This window comes from Manduca sexta, chromosome 9, assembly GCF_014839805.1.
Source record: "Manduca sexta isolate Smith_Timp_Sample1 chromosome 9, JHU_Msex_v1.0, whole genome shotgun sequence".
Taxonomy (NCBI): domain Eukaryota; kingdom Metazoa; phylum Arthropoda; class Insecta; order Lepidoptera; family Sphingidae; genus Manduca; species Manduca sexta.
The window spans coordinates 983,852-1,010,574 of record NC_051123.1 but is presented as its reverse complement, the minus strand read 5'-3'; the positions used below and the strand labels follow the sequence as shown (position 1 = coordinate 1,010,574).

Below are 26,723 nucleotides of genomic sequence, written 5' to 3'. Positions count from 1 at the left end.
GTTAGCCTACAGCGGTTATATGTAAGTAAAGAAAGGTATTAATCACTCAAAGTAACCAATTATAAAACAATATCGTGCTGAAAATAATATGTTAGCAAATTATTAATATGCAAAAATCAATTAGCCCTCTACAAAGATTTCAACTAATTAACGTAAATATTTTATTAACAGCCGTCTTGTGCAAATAAATTAACCAAAATTTAAACCTCAGTAATTAATTAGCCTATGTTTAACATCTAACTTATTCATCGCGTGTTGGATAACCCCGTCCACTTGTGGCGTATAAAAGCAGAGCGGGTGGTGGCGCGTTCGCAGTCGCTGTCGGACCGCGGCGCGAGAATGTTGTCACTGTACCGCGCATGGCTGGGGCCGAGCCCCTGCGTGGCGCGTCCGGCGCCGCCGCCCGGGGCACACCGACCGGTACCACGGCGGGCGAGGGTGCCATCCCCACCCGCCAGCCCGCCACCACCGTCGCCATCATCGACAACGTCCAGCGAGTTGGACGTGGAACACATCGAGGCGCCTGATCCTCCGAAGCGCGCCACCAACACGGTGCTGGACATCGCGTCTTGCGACGGTCCCGTGCGGTTCAGCCGCGTGCTCAACGTGGCGTGGCGCGAGGGCTCCCCGGAAGGCAACTGGTGCCGGCACCGCAAGTCCCAACGCGCCACCCTGCACTACTACCCGTGCAAGACGTGCGGCTCCAAGTTCCCCTCGTACTACTTCGTGCATAAACACCGCAAACGCTGTCACGCCGACGAGCCGAGCGCGGCGACGCTGAGTGAAACACAGCCAGAGCCGTCGACGTCGAGCGCGGCGAATTAACTCGTCAGCGACGCGTCACGTCAACACGGCGACGGATTAACACGTCGCGGCCGGTGACACGTAGTGATTTCTCACATATCAGTATTACAAGTGATCTCGTGCGAGCTTATAGCTTGTAGGATAATGGAGGTTTAGTTTTTAATTGTAACGTTGTTATAAAATAAATGTTTCGTAAATTATGCATTGTCGTTTCATTTATTTTATTATTTGGAAATAAAGTCAAATCAATGTAGATGATAAATATTAATGAACACTGCATAATTAGATACACAGTGAAAATTGGCATGAACAATAAATAATATTATTACGCAAAGTACACCCAAAAGCAAGATAACTTTTCTTTTTAATGATGCTTCCGAAATTTACAAAAGTGCCCATTTAAAGCAAACAAATACACGTTTAATAACTATGGTCCTTATAAAACTTAGTTTGATGCAAAAACTACACAAACAATAATTAACCTCAAGTATTTAGCCCAACCGGTATACATACATCTACATAAACCTAACAGGAATGTGGGCCTGGTTATATTGACCCTAGAGCCATACTGGCCCACTAGAAAATCACACTATCCCTCGAAACATCTATTTAGTATTTAGCTCTACTGATACTAGAGAGCAGTCCATTAAAATTCGGTCCAGTGAAGAAAAAACTTATTCCTGTGCCTATATGCCTTTGCCGAGCTATGACACATAATACGTAGGCGTGTATGTCAAATCACACATAAATTTTTTCTTGCTCAATGATGAGATGAGCATATCCTTAGCCTGGTGGTAAGCGATTCAACCCCCCCATAAGAGCAACACCGTACGGTACTTTCAATTACAAAGTACTGTGTAGCACTCTACTGCGCTCTGAGACATGAGTTATTAAGTCCCATAATGTCCAGTAATAATGCTGGCTACAAAGTCAATCGAATTGGAACACAACAGTGCATGCCCACTACTGCTTAGCGGTAGAAATAGATATTGTGGTGGTACTTAACTATCCAGACGGCCGCTCGCATACGAAACACATAGCACCACTAAATGTCTATCGATTAAAAATCCCACAACATTTCTAACATCATATATCCATTTCCAACAGGCCGGGGTAATTGTGTCGACTGAGGACGGGGTAATCATATCTCGTCAATCAACATTCTCCTCCATTCAGTCATATTGGACCTCAGTCCACTTACCATCAGGTGCAGTAAGCTCACTACACATTGTGCGTATAAAAAAGAAGTTGCCAAATTGTGCACAGAATCTATTTGAAAGTCGGTTAAGTCAGCTGAAAGACACTTACCAGCCTCGGGCGTCGGCGGTGGTTGTGTCGGCGTGGGCGGTTGCGCCGGCTGCGGCGTCGGCGGCGCGCTGCCGGGCCCGCCGCCCGCGCTCGTCGCCGACACCGCCGCCGTCACCGTGGCCGTTGACGTCGACGTCGACGTCGCGCATGACGTCGACGCCGGAGACGGCGTCACTGATGATGCCGTGCTCGTAGGCGATGATACCTGCACAGAATATGCTGTCGTAGAGGAAGTAGCTTTTGGCGGATAGTTCTAATAATTCAATACAGGTATACAGAATCCAGGGGGACGGGGCAACGGGCAACTCATGGTTGTAAATACACATTGAGGCCAATAAAGGTTCGCGAACATTTCCCCTCCTTTTCCCCTCCATTTATCCAATAGGGTTCCTTCTCCTTCCTCTTCTCTTCCTTCACTCTATCTCCTCCCTTCTTCCGTCCAGGCCTGAGACCGGATAGTCGTGGGTCGCCAGCGTACTATCCGCTGGCACCCTCGGTGAAACGGAAGGGGCCTACCGACTCTTTATACGGATTGCCGTGGTTGCTAAGCCGGGGAAGTGGCTGTACACCGTTCGTAGGGTAACCCAGGAGACAAACAGGGCAGCTCTAAAAAAAAATTCTAAGCAAAAAATAACTTCAACAGGTTAAGTATATACTCACAGTTATAGCAGTAATAGTGACCGTCGACTCGCTAGTTCCCGGCGGCAGCACTATGTCCAGCAGCGATATCGTCGCCGGCGGCGTGGGCGGCAGGGGCGGCACGACCGGCGCGGGGCTGCCCGGCGGCAGGATGATGGACAGCGCGGCGGACGTCACCGTGCCGAGCGGCGCGGACGACGCCGGCGGCGGTGACGGAGGTAAAGGTGGTGTTCGCGTCAGCTCCGTTCTGGTGGGGGAAATATGGCTTTTGATATGGTGATGTATCCTAGTCAAGGGGGGCAGGGAGGGATACCTGCCTCCCCCCTAGAGGTCCTAAAACTCTAATCAATTCACCAATTCCATTTCTAATATTCCGTACGCTCAATTACGCTCTGCTCTATGTTATTGTTAAAGCGTTAGAGGGGCAGTGGGGAGAACATGTGCTCTCGACTTTACCTACAATTCATACTTTTCTTTTTCTACTTGGAATCTCTTTCCGAACAACCCTTTTATGCTCTCGCTGCATCACGGCGGCGAGTGGTGAGATAATGTTACAATAAATGCTCTAGTACAAAAAAAAACAAGGAATAATGCCGTTATCTATTTACCATCAACCTACATAACTAACTGTGCCTATTGCCTCTATTTTCTTTTTTGTGTCATTTTTTTTCTGTTAGGTACAATAAAAAGTAAAATACATAAATAAAATAAAATAACTATTTCTTCACATTACATTATACAAAACCTTTCGAACTAGTGTAGCATAGTGCATAATTATAGCGAATAAATAATAGTGTCAGTGCTAATTATATATAACACAAACAAAGTGTTTTTTTTTTGTATATTACTAAAGTTTAAAAAGTGTCTAGATCATTATTATTACTTGTAGTAAACTTAACACATAAAAAATACGTTGCCAATTGTCGTAAATCGCTTTTTCGATCTATCTCAAAATTGTAGCAATCATAACAAATATTTTTTAACATGCTTACAAATGAGTTATTCTGTTTGGCTCATTCTCGGAATCGGATTGAAGATTGCGATCTGTACCATTTATTGAATATGTCTGTCTTATAGACTAGATTGTAATTTATTACCACGACCCTAGTTCTTGGAACAAAGGACAAAAAGCATCTGCGTGAAGTAGTTTTCCGGGAGATGAGTCCCGCTATATATTTTCCCCGGAAAAAAGTAGTAGCCTTTCCAGGGTCTTAAACTATCTCCATAGCAAACTTCATAAAAATCCGTTCAATAGATTTTGAGAAAATCGATAACATACATACAGACAGAAAATGGGACTTTGTTTTATAATATGTTAGATACAAAACATCTTTAGTATCACTTACACCTACTGTTTATAGGCATCTACCGTGAATCTCGTAAGCTTCCTCGTTCAGTCGTTTAAAAAAAACCCAGACACCGTACCCTGCAACTTGATTATAAAACCAAAACGCAATCATAGCGGGCGGGGTCGGCAGGGAGGTACGGTAAACATAATTAGCTCAATTCGGCTCTCTTTTAATTACCCCGGAACGGTGGGAGGAGCGGTGGGGTTAAACAAAGTCCATTATCCGATCGCGGTTCATCACATCACGCTGTAGCGGGAGGTGGGGTAGCAGACCTTATAGTACGAAGGCACATTTATTATATTCGGAAAAAATCCTAAGCCCAGTGGAAACCAATTAAAACTGATTTAGCAAGACATGAATATCTCGATAGTCGGCAGTATGTCTCCTCAGTCTAGCTTCTTTATATTTCGCTTGAGACTCGACATCCGTTGAACACGTGTCGACAAAATATTTTATTACTTTAGGATGAGATAAATGAAAGAATGAAGACCATACGACCTATATAATCCGTCATCCATGCTCATTGATTATAATCTACTCGAAAAATTACAATTTTTATGTCAAATTGATAATTGAACCACGACCTCAGTAGTAACACGCTGCCACTAAACCAACGACCGTCAGCATCGCAACCACTGAACAAATAATTTGCAACTAGCTGTAAAACTACTTTATGTAACATTATACAACATACATGTACGGTGCGTACAGTATCTTTATGATAGAATGTTATTATTGTTTATGGGAATGGAAGAAAATCCTTTTTTAATAGAACATTGATATATTGAAATACTTTGATACAATGATAATGAGTACGCGCGGAATGATTGATGACTGAATGCGAACTGACTGGACAATGTTATGATACTATGACAATTCAAACGGCGTAAAATGCTGATGATACAATTTGTACGTGCTTGCCCGTACAATAGACTTACAATAAAACCTCTTTCATCCCTAAAAACTCACCTACTAACCCTACATAAAAAAAAAACGCAACCCAAAACAGTCCGTCGGTATTTGCAAATCATTAAAATTTGCCCAATTAATACTTCCCCCGCCACGTATAGGGGGGGTGCGGTAATTATCTGTAGGCAAACTACGCGGGGGGGGGGGGTGCTGCACAAACAACGCCCGCTGTAAGCCCCACAATCAAATTAATCCCATACGGTTTGTGTGCACAGTTTTTATTTGCAGTGACAATGCGATAAATGTGGACGTGCGTTTGCAAACTTTGGTCACAATTATTATGTTAAGTATTTAATGCAAATAGTAACAATAAAGTTTATTAAAACGTTTGTAAGAAGTAAACGCATAAAGTTACTGAAATATCGTTTATAATGAGTTAGTTTTTATTTTTTATAACTCATAATAAATTAAATTAAAGAAGGTTGCGTTCATATTTCTTCAACCGCTAAATAAATTATTTGGTTCTCAAATAGACAAAATATTTAAACCTTAGGGTTTAATTTAGTTTAGTTCTAGCAAGTAAATATAAAATAAAAAAACATTCCTTCACCAGAGCATTTACATGAAAACAGCATCACATAACACACGGTCCACACACACCACTACACCCGAATAACGCGCCAAATCCATTCCCGCCAATTTGAAACAACACCCACTTCTGCAAAAACCAATAGAAACCGCAACGACTCAATCAATCGCGCAAATCAAACGAGTTATGCCCAAAAAGACGGTATTTTTTATTCCCTCCCATCCCACCCCCGCCCCTCGAGCTGTGTATTTCGATTTCTCGATTCGTACTATGCTTTTAATTAAGGCAATTAGAAAGATGGCTCCGGCTCGCTGTTTGCGTAAAAATCTAAACAAGCCGTGTCGGGAGAAACGATGCCGCGAGAGATGCGAATTGTATCGATACAACACGGGAATATCAATGTCGATAAAATTATTAAAACTTACATTTTGTGCGATTTATAATAAAATAGTTTTATAGATTTTCGTGACTCAATATTTTAAGCTTTCCCACAGCATCTAATAGTCAAAGGTGTTAAAAATAAATACATCTAAAGGATCCATTTAAATCATTTATAAGTTACAATTCGAAAACGATACCTTAAAAATTACAAAGACATAACATCTACAAATTCATTAAGAATCTAAATACACAAGAGCCATAACCATTCCTGATATTAAAACAAATCCGTGTCCCCTAGAGAGGTAGTTAAACCTATCCTAATACAAAATACAATATTGCCAACTTCACTAAACATTTTTCATCGAACATCGATAATCCGTGTAACATCGACACATGGAACATCACATATGCTGATTGAATCCGTGCCGATCCCGCGGGAGCCTTCTTCAAATAATCATCGGAGTGATTGTCAACACGCTCACGCAATACACGGCAATTATTATTCTATATTTTCACAGGCAAGGTACCACCCTCATCTCCTTACTACCCCCCATTTGGTCCTTGGGGAACTAAGAAATGCGATTAAAGAATAAAAAATTGTTTTATTAGCTGGATTGGTGGTTAGTTGTGATGTGAGATTAGAGTGCTAATTTTGTACGTTAAAAAAATATTTTCCAAAAAACGGTTCCTGTTTTGGACAGCCTTTTCTAGACTTAAAAAAACTAGGTACTCAATACTACCATGTATGTACTTAGCCGAATTTCAAATTGTGGTTATTTCAATTACTGTTTTAGATTTCTTTGTTTTACTGTGAGCATGTGCTCCCAATAGCCGTTAATACGAACATATAAACTGGATAAAATAGTTGTAAAACATCGTGAGGAAACCTGCACACCTGAGAAATTCTCTATTCGGAATTTTCGAGGGTGTGTGAAGTCTACCAATCCGCACTAGGCCAGCGTGGTGGACTAAGGCCTAATCCCTCTCAGTAGTAGAGGAGGCCCGTACCCAACAATGGGACAGTATATAATACAGGGCTGATATTTATGTAGTTGTTAGTTAAAAAAAATCTCCGATGGTCTTACTTTTATAAAATTGATTGTATAATTGTTTTATCCCAAAAAAATAGACTCAAAAACGAGATTAATTCTTCCCTATATTTTAAACATTCAATTTATCAATCAAAGATAAAAAAAACAGCCATCAGACAAAACCTAATAAATATATCGCTCTTAAAATGTTAAACCGAATCACAGAAACAGAATATCTCGAACTTCTTGTAGACAGAAAGCGAATGGAAATAAAAAGATATAATATGAATTTTAAACGATTAATCTGTAGATGAAAAATTTACTTATTCCCGTAAAAGCGTGCGGCGATCAAATATCAGTGTACAGGGCCGGACTTATTGCACGGGGGACAAATTGAATTACCAGGGACAATATTATTACAATCGATCAGGGTATATTGTTTAGATTTCTAGCTAAAATGCTTTATTTCGTTAACCAGTAAAATTTTTATATATGGCTATAACAAATCACCCAAAAAAATATGAAGTATTTTTTATTGCACATGTAAAACATTTAAAAACTCATCTATCAGACTTCAATACTTATATGTAATTTCAACACAAATTAACTATCCACAGGGGGTTTCGACCCCCACGCACGATCCCTAAATCCATCCCTGTATCGAACACAGCGGGCCGCGGGGGCGACCGAACGTTTGCACAGATAACAATAAGCCTTTTTGGCTGGCCTTTTTCAACCGTTTTATGGAAATTAGTTTTAGAATAAAGTAATTTCATACAATATAAATTGGATTGGATTTTCACAGGTTGTGCCAACTCAGGAATATTTATAAACTCTCGTGTTTTCATGTGAATTTACAGGTTTTTAGTACTTACGTGGAATGATGTTAATAGCTAAATGGAATTTCGTTTAATTAATAAGTACATGTTTTTTTTTTTATACATATAGTTTATTGAGTACAATGTAGTCCATCTAAATAGCCAATTGTTTTCCCACGGGGTATAAAATATTTACGTAGAATTGTAAATCTCAATAAATTTATTTATAGCAAATAATGGATTATAAACCATCATCAAACGAAAAAAAAAAAATATTAAAATCAGAATTATCATAAAATAATTTTTCACACCATTTCTCGATAACCCAAAAATTGCAAACATTCCTAACAAACGCAACACTAACAACTGACAAACCTCATCCACTTAAGACATTAGCCAGTTTGTTGACGAGTAAAAAAAAACCCACTCGCAAGGAGGTACGTAAAAACTCGCCACGAACCCGCACGAGTCCGCAACCGGCGCGCATTGAATAATTCATATCCCCATGTTGACACGGTGTAATTAAAAAGCTCTCCGCGCGGACCTCGGACTCCTTATTGATATTGCGGAAAAATTGTAATGGATGGTTTTGTTTTTTTTTTTTGTGTTTTTAAAGGTCGAACTGCTCTTTCCGTTTCGCGGGCTTTTTTATGTAATTGAATGAGGCGAGCGTGCCGTGACAAGTAGATACTTCGTTGATGTGGCGTTGAATTTTGGCCGGTAATTGCTCATTGGATTTATATTTAAATGTATTTGTAGGACAAATGCATCACACCGTTGACATGTAGGTGGTTTTGTAGTTTTATATCATTAATTAATATTGTTTTTAATGCCTTTTAATAGTCACTTATTTATTCGCACTAACGTAGCACCGGTATACCAGTGATTTAGCAATGACCATAAAACGATATTTTCGTGATTACCGGTATTTATAAAAGCCGGAATTCCAGTATTACCGGCTATATTCGAATCATAGTTATATTATGATTAAACTCTGTTAAGATTTCCAAAAAAACATCAAAAGAAAAACAATCAAAAGCAACTAACCTGAAGGTGTGCGCAGTGCCAGCTGGCGGTAGCGGCACGCAGGCCGGCTCCGGTGCGGCGGGCGGCGCGGGCGCCGGCGACGACGAGCCCGCTGCACTCGCCGCGCCCGCGCCCGCCCCCGCCACCTCCTCCGCAGACGACTCCTTCGTCTCCGAGCATCGGCCTGTTGTGCCTGTGCGCAGTGAACAAGGTATATTCGTTGATTCTATGGCACAGGGTTATTGGTTAAGGCGGGGTGTAGTACGTAGTTTCGTCTACTTGAAAATGCTACGGAGTAGCCGGTATGGAATTTGTAATTATTGGTATTTTATAAAATACGGGAATTTACCGGTTCGATGTATTTAACATAAAATGAAGACACGACATAACCTTTCTAAAATCATTTATAAATGAGTATTCTCTAAGAATCAATAATTATAACTTAGAACTAAGCGATCACCATTTTACTTACTGTATGCCTGTAAAGCTTGATAAAACTAAACATATATTTTTTAAAAAATCACGTAATGTATAATAATTTTCACGAACACCCTATATCTTTTAATTCCAATATTTCATAATGAACAGATGTATCACATGTCATATTTAGCCACCAATACATGAAATTCGCGGGATATGATCCCAAGAAGCAGTACAGTAAGCGGTGTAGGTAGTGGTGTTGGCGGTCACCTTGCGAGCGCTGCAGCCGCGTGGTGACGCCGGGCGGCAGGTCGGGCTCGGGCGGCGCACGCGCAGGGTTGCGCGCGGAGCGGCGCGCGCGCGGCTTGCGCAACACCTGCTTGTAGTTCTCCGCCTTCTTCGACAGGTAGTAGAATCTGCGGGGAAAGTGGGAGTAACAAGTACGTAAATATGTGTTTTAGGACAACCTGTATATGACTATCAAATGTAAGAATCTAAATCTATACTATTATATAAAGCTGAAGAGTTTGTTTGTTTGTTTGTTTGTTTGTGTTTGTTTGTTTGTTTGTTTGTTTGTTTGAACGCGCTAATCTCAGGAACTACCGGTCCAAACTGAAAAATTCTTTTTGCGTTGGATAGCCTTTTGTTCGTGGAGTGCTATAGGCTATATATCATCACGCTATACCCAATAGGAGCAGAGCAGTAATGGCTAATCTCAGGAACTACCGGTTCGAACTAAAAAAAATCATTTTGTATTGGATAGCCCTTTGTTCGTGAAGTGCTATAGGCTATATATCATCACGCTATGACTAATAGGAGCAGAGCAGTAATGGCTAATCTCAGAAACTAGGAGTTTGAACTGAATAATTCTTTTGTGTTGGACAGCCCTTTGTTCCTGGAATGCTATAGGCTATATATATCGTCACGCTATGACCAATAGGAGCGGAGCAGTAATGAAACATGATGCAAAAACGGGGACAATTTATTAGTTTTGAGAGCTTCTGTTGCATGCGCTGCGTAAACGGTTAAAGTTATGCAACAATAATGTATGACGGGATTGTTCCTCTTAAAAAGTTCTACAAAAATATATCATAAAACAAAGTCCCTCACTGCATCGGTCTTCCCGAACGTTAAACTCAAAAACTACCCAACGTATTAGGATAAAATTTGGTATGGAGACAGTTTGAGACCCTGGGAAGAACATAGGCTCCCGGGAAAATATATAGCGTGACTTTTATAACGGAAAACTTTAGCCCGAAAAACTTTATAACGCGGGCGGAGCCGCGGGCAAAAGCTAGTTAAATATAATTTTAAGATGAGAATTATGATTTTATGAATTTTAGAACAATATGAAAATTTAAGGCAAATATCATCAAATTAAATCAATAATCTACACAATTATAACTTTTATAAGTTTACCTAACACAGTCTCTGACGCTCTTTCTCGGCAGGAACGAGGCTATGGTGCCGAAGTTCTTCGGATGCTGCAGATACTTCTCCCTGAAGATCTCCCGCTCCGCTTGCGACCACACGTTCCTCAGTTGCAACTCTTTATGTTCCGCCTTCATGTCCATGCACCGTCCTAAACCGAAAGTTGTAAATATTTAAAACTAATATGTAGACACCATGAATCGAATTCAATGTGTAAGAAATAAAAAAAAAAAATCACGTCAAATTGATAACCTCCTCCTTTTTTTTGAAGTCGGTTAATAAAATAGTATTCCTCCCTTGGTTCAAACATTTTATTTTACAAAATAATTATAATACTACCCGTGTATTTTTTTTTATTAATTTATTCCTATCCATATATACAAGTCCTTCGGATGCATACATTATTGTTGTTTTTTATCATTCACATCACAGTAAAGCAGTAGCTACGTTACTAAGACCTTATCGAGGAATTTGGCAGCAACAAAACAACTGACTAACACAGATATTTCTATTCACTTCATTTGAGCCCTTTAGTAGAACTATATTGGATAATATACCACCATACTACTGTACTTTATAAATCAAAATATTCTTTACTAACTCTTTATACGATTTTCGTTCATAGCTCACAGCATATTTATGTGCCAATTGTCCCCGAGACATAAATGCTTCTTCCTTTAGATAAAGTTTCTTATTCCTGTGGAACTGCGATAACCCGACTAATCCTTCCAACAATTCCCACGCCATCTTGTAAATCAATAGGAGCCTACTCCACCCACCATTTGAAGTCCTCCCTACCTTACTATTTCATAAATTTTGAGGTTACAGAAGAAACACTATTCCGAAAGACTCAATGAGCTTCACCACAGGATATCCTGTATTCTGACTGGACCCTGACCGTCGCCTACAGAGCCCTTCGCACATCGGCCAGCAGACTCACTGTTGGTGTCCTTGTAGAGCGGGCGCGTGTCGTTGGGGTCCCGCAGCAGCGGCGGCACGACGGTGAGCGCGCGCATCTTCTTGTCCTCGTGCTCCTGCTCGTGCAGCCCGTCCGCGATCTCCTCCAGCTCGGCCTCGGACTTGACCCGCGCGCCGAGCCGGTTGAACCGCTCCCGCTCCTCGCGCTGTTTGCGGAGCTCGGGGAACACCTGGCCGTGCAATGCAGAAGGTTTAATTTTTTTTGTTATAAACGATTCTACTTTTGACGTTTGATTTCTATCTAAATTTTGTTATATCTGTGTTTCGCATTGGATGGGGGGACATGGTTTTGCTACTTGATACGTAATCCCTCAAATGTAGAAGGTTCATTAATAGTACTTGATGGAATTAAAAATTCAAAATTGATACACCACAAAACTCTGACATCATGGAACGGAAAACGTGGCGAAAAATTTGTGCCCTAGTGACGTCTTACGACGTGACGATATGCGTACGTATGTGTGCGGCAAAGTAAATTAATTTATTTTTTCTATTGACCAATAAATGGCTGAGAAATAGATTACTTAGCACACGGGCATAGCCGGAGCCACTTTCCAGGGAGTAACCGTGCCCTAGAGACGTAAAAAGTCTTCTCTGTAATTTTTATTGCTGATTTCACAATTTGTAGAATTTACTAAACAGCAAAATATATCTCTATGGTAGGCTATGGCATTTTTTAAGATCGTCGTTTGGGCACAACCTAACTGAAGGAGAAGAACAAGCCACTCCTCTGCTAGTAAGTAAGTAACATGACCTCCAGAAACCACCATCCTGGGTCATGAAAGTCTCATTACCCAGTCATTGAATTTGATGCAAGTACTCGCGTACCTTTTCGAAGAACTCTCTGTTCTTGGCGTCCTTCGCTTTCCTCTTCTGGCTCTGTTCTATCCGCTCGACTCTCCGCGCCCACTCCGCCGCTCTTCTGCTGTATTCCTCTGCTAACGCGTCTTCTCGCTAGAACATGACATATTTATATTATTAGTCTTTACTTATAGACAATTATTACTATGTAGTTTAGGAACTACGGAATTTGAGGAAGGTAATAGAGGTAATTTGAAAGAATATTACTGTATTAATAAAAGTATATTCTAGATATTTTGTAAAGATATTTGTTATGAGTTAACTCAGTAACTTCTGAACGAATTTGGGTAAAATTTGGCATATATATAAAACATATTCAGGGTTAACATATAGCCTAATTGCAATAAAGAAAAATTACATTCTGGACTTTAAATCGAATTTTTTTTTACTAAAATGTACCTTTTCAGTCTCAGCCTTTATCCTTCGTATGTGCTCAACAAGCTTCTTCCTGAACACTCGATGCCTCCTGATGTTCTCGTGGTACACCTCTGTGTCTTGTGGCTGGTTGTACAGCGGGTATAACACCTCCGGTCCAAGGTTCGACAGTACTCCGTGCGCCGTCGCCGCCTGCGAACAAACATATAATGAGTATATTTTGTATGTATTGGTTTTGCTATTAGATACAGGATGTTTTCGCGTATGTATGGATGTGGTCTATATTATGTTTTGTTTTTGAAATTTGGAAATGTCATATATGGCCTTGATTAGTTCCTAGTTTAAAGGCAATATTGCCAGTTAATATAATGGTACAGAAAGACGTAAAGCTTCCGTATTAGAATACACAATATTTAGCTAGTGAATACTTATTATATTATCTCCACAACGACAAATAAACATCGAAATAAATGTTTCCAATTATTACTAGCCATACTTTCATTCATCAATTTTATCGTGCCACTGCAAGGCAAAGATCCTCCTTACCGGCGTCCTTTACCCATATTGTACTTTAGCAATTTCAGAGCTTTAAAATCAATATAATGAATGACATCCGTACACTTAAGCAGGAATAGTTGAATTTACAAAGCGATTGACTCATTCGCATCGTCATTTAGTTTTAAATAGATGAAGTAGTATTCAGTGTCCGAAGTATAAACTCAGCTGTATATGTGGACTAGTTTTAATCTTGTCTACACTAAATTCGCGAAAGAATCAAAAGCTAGATTCCTTTCAAATAAACCATCTTTTTTGAATGACTACGAGCGACAAATATATCAATTTTTAAAATGTGTTATATTCACCGAATAAAGGAGACAATTGAAAAGCGAAATATCTGCTAGCATTTACTTATCTCGTGTTCTAAGTATGGTACATTGCCTACCTTTGTAGCGACACTAAAGAGATCTTGTACTAGTCAACTGACGATATGATAGTATATACATTATAGTACTTATAGCAGTTGATTATTTGAAATACACTTAATCATATCAGCACGCCCTTTCCCCGAATTATTGAACACACAAGATGTTATTTAACAGCACCTCGAAACTAAAACAACCTTTGCAGCATTCGGCATTGCATTTAGCAATAGAAAAATCATATCAGCAATGGATATCGAGTTACAATATTATTAAGTAACATATTATGTAGAAATATTAGGTGTTTATGATTCCAATACTTCAGTGACATTTTAACCTGTATAGTGTATTCCATTAGCTTATTCCAGAGATATAAAAAACTACTTATCAATTACGTATATTAATAACGAGTAATGTAAATTGTGTACTTTTGATTATTTCGATATTTTAGTTTAATGACAACCGTACAATATTAAGGTAAAAGTGCCAAATTACCAGAATTTATAGAACATTAATTTAAAAATGTAAGTATTTTTTTATTTCTTGACATAAAACAATTATATGGGTGGGTTTCATCGCGGTTATTTATATTATTATTTTCTCTCGACGTTTCGAAGACTTTGCAGCCTTCATGGTCACGGGGCTGTCTCCAGCACCATGAAGGAACGCTTGCCATGACGAAAATAATTTTATTACAATGTCTAACATTCGCGTAAACATAAGAAATAATTAAATTTTTATTTACATTTCTGGAAGTGTTTGGTGGAATACACTAAGACCAAAGTTGCAACCGGAACTGCCCAAAAAAATAAAAAATACCTAAAAGTATGTTTGAATATGTACAACACACCAAAACCATTTCACAAACCCAAAAACCATCACAATTTAGAAAGTTAGTTACATATACATAGTTACCTTACTAATGCAGTTATATCTATAGTTGTATAATGTTTTGTAAATTTATCTAAATGAACCAATAAACTATTCCAACCTTCCAACCGCTAACTACCCGAAGTAACTTTTCCGTAAGCGTGTCAAACTAATTTATTTAAAGAAATGCTGTACAGAGTCAATTTGACATTGCGTTGTTAAATGAAACCATATTCTTACCCCCTTATTCATAGACGTTATTTATCTAAGTTCTATCATGGCAGCCTTCGCAGTGCGTAGACATAGAGCCGTTGTGATTTGCCAAAAAAATTCTGTGAATGACGGATATGTGTACCAAAAATCCCGGTTATAATTTTCTTAACTTTTGATCATTTTGTAATTTAGCGCGAGTATGGCGTGTGCGTGAGTGTATTTCTGACTGAATGTGTGATGTCGCTGCGAGGAATCCTCTTAGATTAGTAGTAGTGGCCTTAGAGCGCGTAAAATTAACATTTTTTTTTTATATTTATTCCGTTTGAAACTTACACTTTTTTTTATTTTACAGCTACGGTTCGATTAACTTATTGTAATGTTATTTTCAAGAAGATAAATACTTGATTGCATTTACTAACGCAATGTCAAAATGTACCTGTATATTATTGCCTCGGAATGTGTACGAAATATAAAAAATATTAAGTATATTATAAATACACATACATATTATATAAATATACACATATAGTCATATAAGTACATTTATCTCTAGTCAGTCAAAATATAATTCATTTAATTTAATTCAATATAATTCAATAAGATTGGTCGACATTCACTATGGGACCGAGTAGCAGTTATAGGAAGGCCACAAATGACCCCAGTATCGCCATAACAAAACACTATACAACTATAGAAACAACATTAGTAAGAGTTTTACTCACCTTTACAGAAGTATTACTAATACTTCAATGATTGACTCAATGTTTTGTCTCTGGTAAAGCAGGGACTTTAATTGATTCATAATATTGTCAGTAGGAGAATAGATAGAAAATTTAAGTGACGTATGCCTACAAATATCTCTTGTACGAAACTAAAATCCCATAGTCTTACAGAGAACTTATCAAAATCTCTCGTAATGATTTCTTATGTTTACGCGAATGTTAGACATTGAAATTAAACTAATTTTCCGGATTCTATCGCGGTTTTTTGTTTTTTATTTTTCTCCCGACGTTTCGAAGACTTTGCAGCCTTCATGGTCACGGGGGACTGAGGTGTTGTTCATCCGTAAAGTCAAAGTTACAATATCTACCTACATTTTACAATTATACAACTTTTTTAAATTTTTTAGCTGTTGGTGGTCCGATCTACGCAGAATGAGCTCACAGTGTCTTGAAGTCTGGCAGCCGGTCTTTTGGGTTCCGATTTAATTAAATGTAGAACTGGATCCCAGGCTTGTGCAAGCTTCCAACCATCTTTCCTATTGAAATTAGGATGTTTTTTAATTTCAATAGCCTCGCGAATCATCCTGGGCAGGAATCGGTGTTCTTTGGCGAGGATTTGTGGCTTGTCTAGTCGCAGATAATGATTGGCGCCTCCTTCAGAGTGTTCAGCGACTGCAGACTTCGCTGAACACTCTGAAGGAGGCGCCAATCAAGCTTGCACAAGCCTGGGATCCAGTTCTACATTTAATTAAATCGGAACCCAAAAGACCGGCTGCCAGACTTCAAGACACTGTGAGCTCATTCTGCGTAGATCGGACCACCAACAGCTAAAAAAGTTGTATAATTGTAAAATGTAGGTAGATATTGTAACTTTGACTTTGCGGATGAACAACACCTCAGTCCCCCCCGTGACCATGAAGGCTGCAAAGTCTTCGAAACGTCGGGAGAAAAATAAAAAACAAAAAACCGCGATAGAATCCGGAAAATTAGTTTAATTTCAAAAATCTCTCGTATTCAGTCTGCAATACAGATCTATTTACCAGTGTTATTTATGCACTTTATGACATCCTTACTACATCTGAGTGAATAAATACTTATTCCAAATAAACTGCTCACGATTCTACTCGCGTGAAAGTTGTTCCAACAACTCCTGCTTTATATTTTCCTATAAATAGCATATAGCCCTCAGAAATAGAGTACCTTTCTATTAGTAAAAACAGATCAAAATCGGTCCAGTAGTTCCAGAGATTAGCCCCTACAAAACCATATCTTTCCTCTTTATACAATCATACAAATGTAATTTCTTAATTAAGCGACTTTTGAGTATAAGTAAAAGCTTGTAGTATTAAGAAGGGATTTTAGCTGATGCAAGGGATATAAAGTATGTGAATAATGAGATGATTTATACCAATTAGGACCAATCCACACACACCAGTCAAAGTCCGGATTCTGAGGTACAACTTTAAACTGTATTTTCTTGTAATTAATAATATATTAGCATTATTTTCTATACCATATTCATAATATATGTGGTAATTTTTTAAATAAATCCTTTGTTATCAATTGCATATTGAATACAATTTACAGCCGTTATCGCTGTGTATCTTTCGTCTCATATTCACGAATTCCAGACACCGGGCTGATACTGAATTAAAAAACCCAAAAATCACTGCCCGACCCGGGAATCAATCCCCGGACCTTAGAGCGTTCTCGTACAACCCGTGCCATACAACTGAGGCAGTCGATAAAGAATATGTAGTTAATTTGAAATCTATTATAAGCGAGCTTGCTACCTTTTCATATACATATATTGACAGTCCTCAAGAACAAAGTCTCATCTGCAAAATGTTCTAATTGCAGTATAAAGTTTTTAAGTTAAGTGAAAATATAAATATCAATTATTCCGTTCAAAACTATTAATTGTTATCAAAAAACAATAATTTGTATTTTGAGGTGAGCAATTGATATTTATATTTCCACTTAAATTAAAACCTTCATAGTTACACTTAGAGCATTTTGCAGATGTGACTTTGTTCTTGGGGACTGCCGATATTTTTCCCCTAAATATGGTATAGAGTAGAGTAGACAACAAATCTGTTATAAGTACCTCAGAAACCGTCTTTTGGATAATTAAAGGTCAATATGTGTGATACTTACATGAAACAATGAACCTCACGCATGCCCCAGCCTTCGCCCACGCCAAAAACGACCAGAGACGTTCAACACTTCAAATATCCGTGACGAGAGTTGACAACTATTTTGAATCACTAACAAAAATAGTTTCAATAATTTTAACAAAACTTCACAATCTAGTTTGTTATACCAACAATGATATAGTCCATAATATATGTCAACAAATAAAGTACAGAAAAAAAGATTTTAATTAATCTTTACATATTATAAAACAAAGTCCCTTTTTCTGTCTGTATGTTATCGATTTTCTCAAAATCTACAGAACGGAATTTTATAAAATTTGGTATTAAGATAGTTTAAGACCCTGGGAAGGTAATAGGCTACTATTTTTATCCCGAAAAACTTATGCACGCGAGAGAAGCCGCGAGCAAAAGCTTGTGTTAAAAAAATACTCTTTGATATTTCTTGTAACCCACTCGCAACAGTCTAACCGTAATAAAAGTAAACCAATTTTGTTAGAAAAAGTTATTTGTACATTTTGAAAACGTTCAAGACATAACTCCTTACAAAGAAATTGACAAACTACACCTTCCTTAGAGTAATTTTATTGAAAAAAGTAAATTGCGACGTCAACTCTCTTACGGTATATTTCAAATGAGATGAGAGGCAAATGCAAGCTGTTGATTTATACTCTAAATAGATTTTGTCTAAAATACTACTGAGCAATTTAGCGGTAAAATGATTTCAGGTCAAAATAGCTTAGGTAATCTAGGTAAGCGAAACGCCCGTTTTAAACCATCACGCGAGTAGCATGGATGTCCTGGGTTTGAATCGCAAGCTTTTTTTGTCGCTAGGCAAATGTGTCGTGTTTAGAAATTTCAATCCAATTATAATATGACAATATTTTTGATACTGCCATGTCTCTCGAATACATACGGCCAAAATAGTCCAACATGGGTCAAAATGTCCAAAACGGACAAAACGTCCCGACACGGGTCAAAATGTCTGCCACAGACAAAATGTCCAAAAATCAACAGCTCGCATACTTAACAATAGTTAGTATGCTATTAGGTAGTAAATTTAATAATCACGTCAAATAGAAAATCTTGGAATCCCAAGGTGGCCAGTCGCACCTTCTTCCTGTTCTCAGCGTATATACAATGTGCGAGGCTCCTGTGCCGCGGGGGCGCTTCCTCGGGCTCCTCGGCCCGCGCCGGGTTCGACGCCGACTTCTCTAACTCTTCTTGCTTCTTCTTTAGCTGGTTTAACGTGTTCTCTGTTAACGCCATCTCTCTGTCCACCTGCGGAGAGAAACATTTGTCGTTTAAGCGTTAAGTATAACTAAAAAAAATAGTTAGAAGCATTAACTTTATAGGCCTTATTATTACATAATTGGGCTCTAACTCTTGAACACTGTTTTCTTAATATTTCTTGCTTAATCCAATCATCAAAATTAACTCATAAAACCTTTTTAACTTAGCCGTAGTTTATCATCAAAACAAACATCTACAAATAACATTCTTCCATGATGAACAAATCCAAAAAATCATCATTACCTTAGATATCTGCTGTAACAGATCATCCTTCGTGGTCCTCAGACTCTGGTCCTCTATCGTCTGCTCGGAGGGCGGGTTCGGGGAGAGAACCTCCACTGTGTTGTACGCGCTCACCGGCTCCTGCAACACAACAACAAACACTATTACAACGAGTAACGTGTGCCGAATGTTGGGCGAAACTTCGAGGGGCAAGGGATAAAACAATTATCTTGTATTCTATTTGCCTGAATATGAATAATTTTACCCAATTAGCTTTAATTTGCATTAAAAACGCTTTAAATTCATCTATAATTGATTTAGTTTTATTCTTAATCGCATCTCGAAGTTTAGAGAAAACCCAAATAAAACATAATAAATTTTAAATAAAATTAATTACGTGTGTTAATAAAATAAAAAACTTAAAATAAATATGAAATGATCTATTTTTCTTTATAGATTGGGATACCTTTCCAATAATGGACAGTATACCTGGTTTTGTTTCTTACAGCTAACATTAATTCCCAGAAAGGGATGGTATAAAATGTTGCAAAATAAGGTTGTCAACAATAACCTTACTTATACGATGGTTAAAGATCTCAAGATGATAGACACCATAACAGTATCACAAGGGCCATCATGGTATTTGAATGTTGTAGAGCCTTTGGCAATATAATTAACTGCCCATTTTTTATATTATAGGGGACAAACGAGCATACGATTCGTCTAATGGTAAGTGATGCAAATCAATGCCAGGAGGCCTAGATATCCGTTGTCTTTTAGGTGAGAATACGCTCTTTTTTTTAAGATTACCAGGTCGTATCTGTCCAGAAATGCTGCTAGCAGCAATTGGTAGTAGGTTTGTAGTACGTGGTAAAAAATGTAATTACATAGCCATTATGTACCTCCACAATAGTTTATGTGACTATATTTATGGCATCATCCCACTATAATCAAGCCATGTCGAGGTTACCTACCTACACAAACAGTGTATAGTGGGTTTACTGATTTCCATTGGATCACCTCCAAGACATGTTAGAGAAGGTTGGAGACCAAGATTCGTGAAATTTAAAAAGACGAAGAAGGCGATAGCATCCTCATAAAGTGACGACCCCCTTTCATGGTAAAATAATCGTACTTTAACGCAACTAAAGGAGAAGTCGGACGGAAACAACGCAAGGAGCTACCAGAAGTCTATACTGTCATGTGTGATTGAAGGGTTCGAAACATAATATTTTAAATGCATAGAGCTTAGAGAAGGCAATCCTAGAAGATTCATGGTAGCGTTGTCTACTTGAAAGAAAGTTGGGACGGGATATATTTTGGGAATTAAGAAATGAATGTGAGAACTCACCCTGGTATCGACCCTGAGCGGCTGATGATGAGGCAGCTGAGTGATGGGCGGTCGTTCGGCGGCGAGGCGGATTTTCTTGAAGGGCGGCGGGTCGGCGGGCGGCGGGTGGTGCGCGGCGGGCGCGGGCAAGTATCCGCTGCCGAGCAACGACATGCGGCCGACGCCGACGCCACCGACGCCCACGCCGCCGCGGTACTCGCCCACCGCGCCCGCCGCGCCCACCGCGCCGCCGCCGCGCGCGTAGCTGCCGTCCCTGCAACGCAACCAACGGGACCCTCAACACAGAGAACACTGCAACGCATCGCTCATCACCTACCATTCCATACTCTCAAATCGTCTTCGCAAGTTATGAAGGGAGAATCTCTTATTGTTGCCAAGCAACAATAAGAGACAGTGGCGACAGTGCTGTGTCATACAACAGTCCAGGGCTCTGGGTGATGTAAGGTGTTGCTAACGTCGTAACAGCCTATGAGCTTGTAATGCATTCCACTTATGATTGAATTTTATTTTCAATATACTACAATATTTCATTAAGACTTCTGAAGATCTAGAGGCTACAGTGATAAAAAATTACTCAGGAATGTAACTTAGTATGGTTACCATGCTATAGTCCTAAGTTTTTCTTTATCCGTGTATTAATTTGACCTAATCGGGAAAAAATACGACGTAAATCATAAATAGCGTGTATGTTTGTAACACTACAACATCAAGGATGAACTCAAAGAGCATGTAAACAATGATCTTCAATGTACACTCTCATTGTGTATTCCTCTAGGCTTTCTGCAACTTTTCCAATGTCGATTACAGAATCAATGCTGTTTTGTATAATATTAACAAGAAATTCGATAAGATGTGGCTCCATCTCTAAAAATAAATCTTCAACTAACTATTCAATAAAATAATGTTTTCAGCGTACGCAACCAGATGTCACCACATACGCTCAATTTGTTAAGATAGTTACCCAAATACGAACACAATTTCTCCCGGCGCAGACATGTTAATTTATAATATAATTTTAAATACACTATAGTTTAACACAAATGCACACGACCTAGACGTGTTTTTTTGCATAATTCAATACTTGCATAATTTATGCTAATAATGTAACTGAATGTACCTACCACACGTCTGAATTATAATAACTATAAAACATTCCGTCGAAACTCAAACACGACACGCACAATAACACATTTTTTATTTATTTTCCACAATAATTTTTAAAGTATTTTTGCGGAGCTCGTACACGGCCATTTGACAGTTTTATTCGTCCACCAATAACGAGCAAGGGTCGACGACCATACAGCCTCGTAAATAAACAACCTCACGCTGGTAAATTTTGTGCTTTCACTGCAGTTTCCAAACGATGACTACGCTTTTAGACCTTACGAGTTGATTTAAAAAAAATATTTCAACAATATCATTTGATAAAAAATATTATGAATGCACAGATAAAATGTTTATATGGTTGGTAGGTATTTAGTGTGTAATGTGTACAGTGTACGCGGCAGGCAGCGGGCAGCGGCGGAGAAAGGCCAAGGTTGCGCGCGGGGCGAGGGAGCTAACTGTAGCGAGCGCTCGCATTGTTTATTTTTTTTATTATTATTCGACAGGCGTCCCGCGCTGTCAGGCCACGTGGAGGCCAACGTGGCGGACTAAATAAAGACGCGTTCATTTATCGCGTATCGCGTTATTACACTGAAATATTTTGATTTTAACTAGGTGCAGCGCGGCGCGTCGCTTGTTTACGTGACGTTTTAATGGAGTCATCGTAACGTTCGCACGTGCTGAACGAACGATATTGAATGAATGAAATTTATAATGCAAATATAAGAGAAAGCGCAGACTTTGACGGGCGACGCTTACAAAGATCGCACTTTACATTGTGTTAGGAAACTAATGGATGATTGATGAATGTAACGATTGCTAATGAACTATTGTGGTTTTCAACAATCATTTAAGTACAAACAAGAACCTTTACGAATAACAATAAATACAACGTATTACGTGTTAAGACAAACTTGGTCCGTAAATTTCGCTGTAAGTACGTGGTTTAATAATTTTGTCCTTTCTTAAGGTGGTAGCTCAAGGTCCATTTTCATACATTTTGTTTCGGCTTTAATCTGGGTAACTAAACAAGTATTGGCAAGTAAAGAATTTAAATTCACGTCTAGTTAGTGATTAGTTCTCGCAGTTGAAAGAAAAACGTAAAAATAATTAATAATCATGGATATATCGGCCTTTAAAATTTCGTATTATTACATATTAAAGGCCGAAATATCCATGATTATTAATTATTTTTACGTTTTTCTTTCAACTGCGAGAACTAATCACTAACTAGACGTGAATTTAAATTCTTTACTTGCCAATACTTGTTTAGTTACCCAGATTAAAGCCGAAACAAAATGTATGAAAATGGACCTTGAGCTACCACCTTAAATTAACACTATATTTCAACCTGCACACCGACATTAATCTCTTTAAATGGTCGAAACAAAATAAAAGTGGGGGAACTATCTCAAGTGGGTAATTAAGTGGCACGAGAAGACAAATACCTACCTACTTACATACCTTGTTTCAAAGATTAATGCGTATACCTATATGGGGTTATAATTATGAAGGAATATTGTATAGGATTGTAATTATCAAAGCATTATAGGTGTCTGTATTATTTTTATCGTCGACGGTGTGCGAACTGCAGTCTGCCAACCCGCAGTAGCCTCCTCAGTACTCAGTAGTGAAGGACATCCCGCGTCCAGCAGTGAGCTAGTATACCTATTCCAACACAATCAAGCATTTTTTATATTAAAGCGTACCGCTTAGTAGTTCAGCTATCGATCACTTCACGTTGATGATTGATGGCACGCTCGTGTATTTAAAACTGTTTTTCTGTCTATGATTCATTCGTAAATTAGTCATTGGATGATGTCAGTTAATCTTATTTATGGTTCAACTTTAACATGATACATTCCAGTTGTAAAGGCCCATGTGCGTTTTGGAGGGGAAAAGTAGCTCAATCCAGAAGTTAGTCTATCTGTTGCGAAACGTGAAATTTTCTGAGAGGGCACCTGACAACATATACGTAATAATATGCATGAATGCGTATTATTATGATTCTACACAAATTCTAAATAAAAGGAAACCAGCAGGAGTCGTGTTACCCTTCGCCACTAATCTTTATACTGCAACTTAACGACGAGACGAGCGTGCTGGTCGTCTGATGGTAAGCGATAAGACCAGAAGCAATACCAACACCATAAGAATTTTGAACAGTGTCCAAAAGTCTGTCGCGTTCCGGGATCCGCCAGTGTATAACCAGTTCCAACAGGCCGGCATAATTGGGTCGACTGCCCGGGGTAATCATCTCTCGTCAGTCGACATTCTATTGGGTCCCACTACACTTACCATCAGGGGCAGAGGGGTCACTTTGCGCGTATAAAAAAAAATTGAGTACTACGTGGAATTAAACTGCTTACGTTTTGAGATGTAAAGTCTCATAATGCCGAGTAATACCAATGGAGTTCTGTGTTCAAATCATCCAAATACTGTCAAGAATTAACATGTACCAAACATCAAACCATTTTCACAAACATTCGGATAATATTATGAGCACAGTATCCACAATAATAAAATTAATTTCCTTATAAACCCGGTAACCTTGTAAACTATACACAAAAAGATTTGCACTACGTAATTAATACATGTTGTGAAATACCTTCGTTTGTATATTTTTAGTTACATCTGCATGTTTATACAGTATGTTATGAAATTGCAGTATATATAACGGTAGAACAATATACAGCCAAAAGAATTGAACTGCTATACTTTAGTGACATTGTCATGTCAACTTATATAGCATTTCTCTTGAAATGATCTGACAAAATGCCAGCGTATGTCGTAGCATTTACCGTCTGATTAATGGATACTAAAAAGCTGGTTTCAACAAAAATATCAACCTAATTACTACGAAATTAACTTGTTTTTCAACCTTTTACAAGAATATTATTATTTTTGTTAGAACTTTAAGTAATCACGTTTACCCGTGGCCTGAATCAACATAGACTACTTTTTATCGTGAAAATACGCAACGGAATTTTTATTCCCAAAATAGTTCGCATAGGCAGTCGTGAGTAACTAGTAAGTTATATTTACAGCATTCCTTCAAATATACGCGAATTTAAACTATAATCATTATCCATCAACCCTAGGTGATAATTCCAAGAAGCTGGCACATAAAGGCCATTTTTTATACCGTGATTTCGCAACACCTTTATATATTTTTTGCTTACTCGCAGTAAAGCGCCACGTGTTGATTTCCCGTACGCGGACGTCATCGCGACTCGCGTGATGTTATTTCTGTTAACTCATTGATTTATGCAGCATTCAGGTCGTCAACACCCCAGCTTCGATTAAAAACCGCGTGCGACCACTTCCTCGGTATATTGATACAATGTATGAAAGTTACACTTATTGGATGTTAACTGGAATGCGAAGAATGGGTTCCGTATTCCCATGTTTATGTGATTTTTGTAATTTTTATTCAATACTTAATTATGGTATGAAGGTCCACATTTAACTAAATTAAGTCTTATTGTTTGTTAAGATATCTGCAATAACAACTCAAATTCATTCAAATTTAAAGCCCCTAGGGTTTAATAGATCAAGCATTGATACAGATGACGTCTTAGGTTTAGTAATAGGTGTTGTATTTTGCATTCAAAAGCCTTCAACCATTTATACGCGTATAGGTAATAGATAAAGAACATTTCGCCAATGAAATTCCCATCGTATGACGCCAAGCTTATTTAAACGGGCAGAAATCCAATCCAATATTTTGGGATGTACTGACCCAACCCCACGCATTCTGATAAAGAGGACTAGATTTTAAATACAACCCACGAATCGACATATAAAGGAGATAAAGAACACTTGTGACAAAGCGATAATATGAAATGTTCAACACGCGAGGTAATTTTGTCAGCAGGCGATAATGCTACATGAACCTGGTTTTCACAAGAATTCCGAAAGTATGGAAAGTCTAGTCTTAAATAAGCGGCGATAGCCTAGTTGATTGTATAACGGACTGCCGAGACGAATGTCCGCAGGTTCAAAACCCAAGGACACACCTCTGAATTTTCAAAAAAATATGTGTGTAATCTTTGTGAATTATCGCTTGCTCCAACAGTGAAGGAAACCATCATGAGGAAACGTGCATACCTGAGAAGTTCTTATCGGAGTTTTGGGGGTAAGGGAAGTGTACCAATCCGCACTAGGCCAGCGTGGTGGACTAAGGCCTAAACCCTCTCAGTAGTAGGCCTGTGTCCGACAACAGCACAATATAAACAAGCCCAATGTATTATTAGGGGTAAGACTTGACAGCATCTCGGTGACGAGCACAGTGCAAAACGGCTTCTGACCTAAGTAATTAAAATTTCAGGTCTCACTGTTAGTGTCATCTTCTTTGCAACTAAAAGTTCTAAATGACTTCGCAAATGGTTACCTCACCAGCGATTGGTGACTTCAACCTTCATGGTGTTAGTAGAAACTAACACAATACATTTACGAACATCCAGACACCCAAACGAGACACATGTTTTTATACGGAAGTCTAATTATAATGGATTTATTTCCTTTTGAGCGTAAAAAACAGGAAACCCGCATGTTAAACATTATCTTACAGTTCACGAAGTATCTTGCCCGCATTTGTTTAAATGAATGATAACTTTTTGCCACAGGAGGCGTGCAGCTCGCTAGCTTGCTGGTGCCAGTGTATAAAAAAACTACTGATAGTAATTCAAGTAGAAAACAATAGCGAATTCAGCTATGATTTACACAATATTGTTTACCTTTGCTGCTATACAGTATATTGTTAAGGCAATATGAAATATTAAGTACTGCGATTGACATGCAGTGCTGTATCAGAAATAATTATAATCAGGCCGTTCTATTCCGTCCACGGTGGCATATCCATTTTTGTGCAATTATGAACGTTTTAATTCAATATTTGATAACCATATGTATAGGTAAAAAAGTAAAATAATCCCTATCTACCTATACGGCTAT

General features: G+C 38.5%; 1 protein-coding gene across 12 annotated transcripts in view; it reads right to left on the bottom strand.

Annotated features, from left to right (window-relative positions):
- The window catches only part of LOC115455707, a 150,202-nt gene that overhangs the window by 15,757 nt on the left and 107,722 nt on the right, over window positions 1–26,723 (bottom strand). For 7 of the 12 annotated variants that reach the window (XM_037436684.1, XM_037436685.1, XM_037436692.1 and 4 more), the window contains 11 exons: window positions 20,664–20,928; window positions 19,334–19,453; window positions 18,869–19,078; window positions 12,944–13,111; window positions 12,512–12,637; window positions 11,646–11,853; window positions 10,694–10,862; window positions 9,545–9,690; window positions 8,876–9,047; window positions 2,773–2,998; window positions 2,113–2,317 (listed from right to left, as the gene is read on the bottom strand). In XM_037436684.1, the coding sequence (XP_037292581.1) occupies window positions 2,113–2,317; window positions 2,773–2,998; window positions 8,876–9,047; window positions 9,545–9,690; window positions 10,694–10,862; window positions 11,646–11,853; window positions 12,512–12,637; window positions 12,944–13,111; window positions 18,869–19,078; window positions 19,334–19,453; window positions 20,664–20,928 (2,015 nt within the window). The remainder of the gene's footprint in view (window positions 1–2,112; window positions 2,318–2,772; window positions 2,999–8,875; window positions 9,048–9,544; window positions 9,691–10,693; window positions 10,863–11,645; window positions 11,854–12,511; window positions 12,638–12,943; window positions 13,112–18,868; window positions 19,079–19,333; window positions 19,454–20,663; window positions 20,929–26,723) is intronic. The other 5 variants (XM_037436689.1, XM_037436687.1, XM_037436693.1 and 2 more) reach the window with 5 other exon arrangements.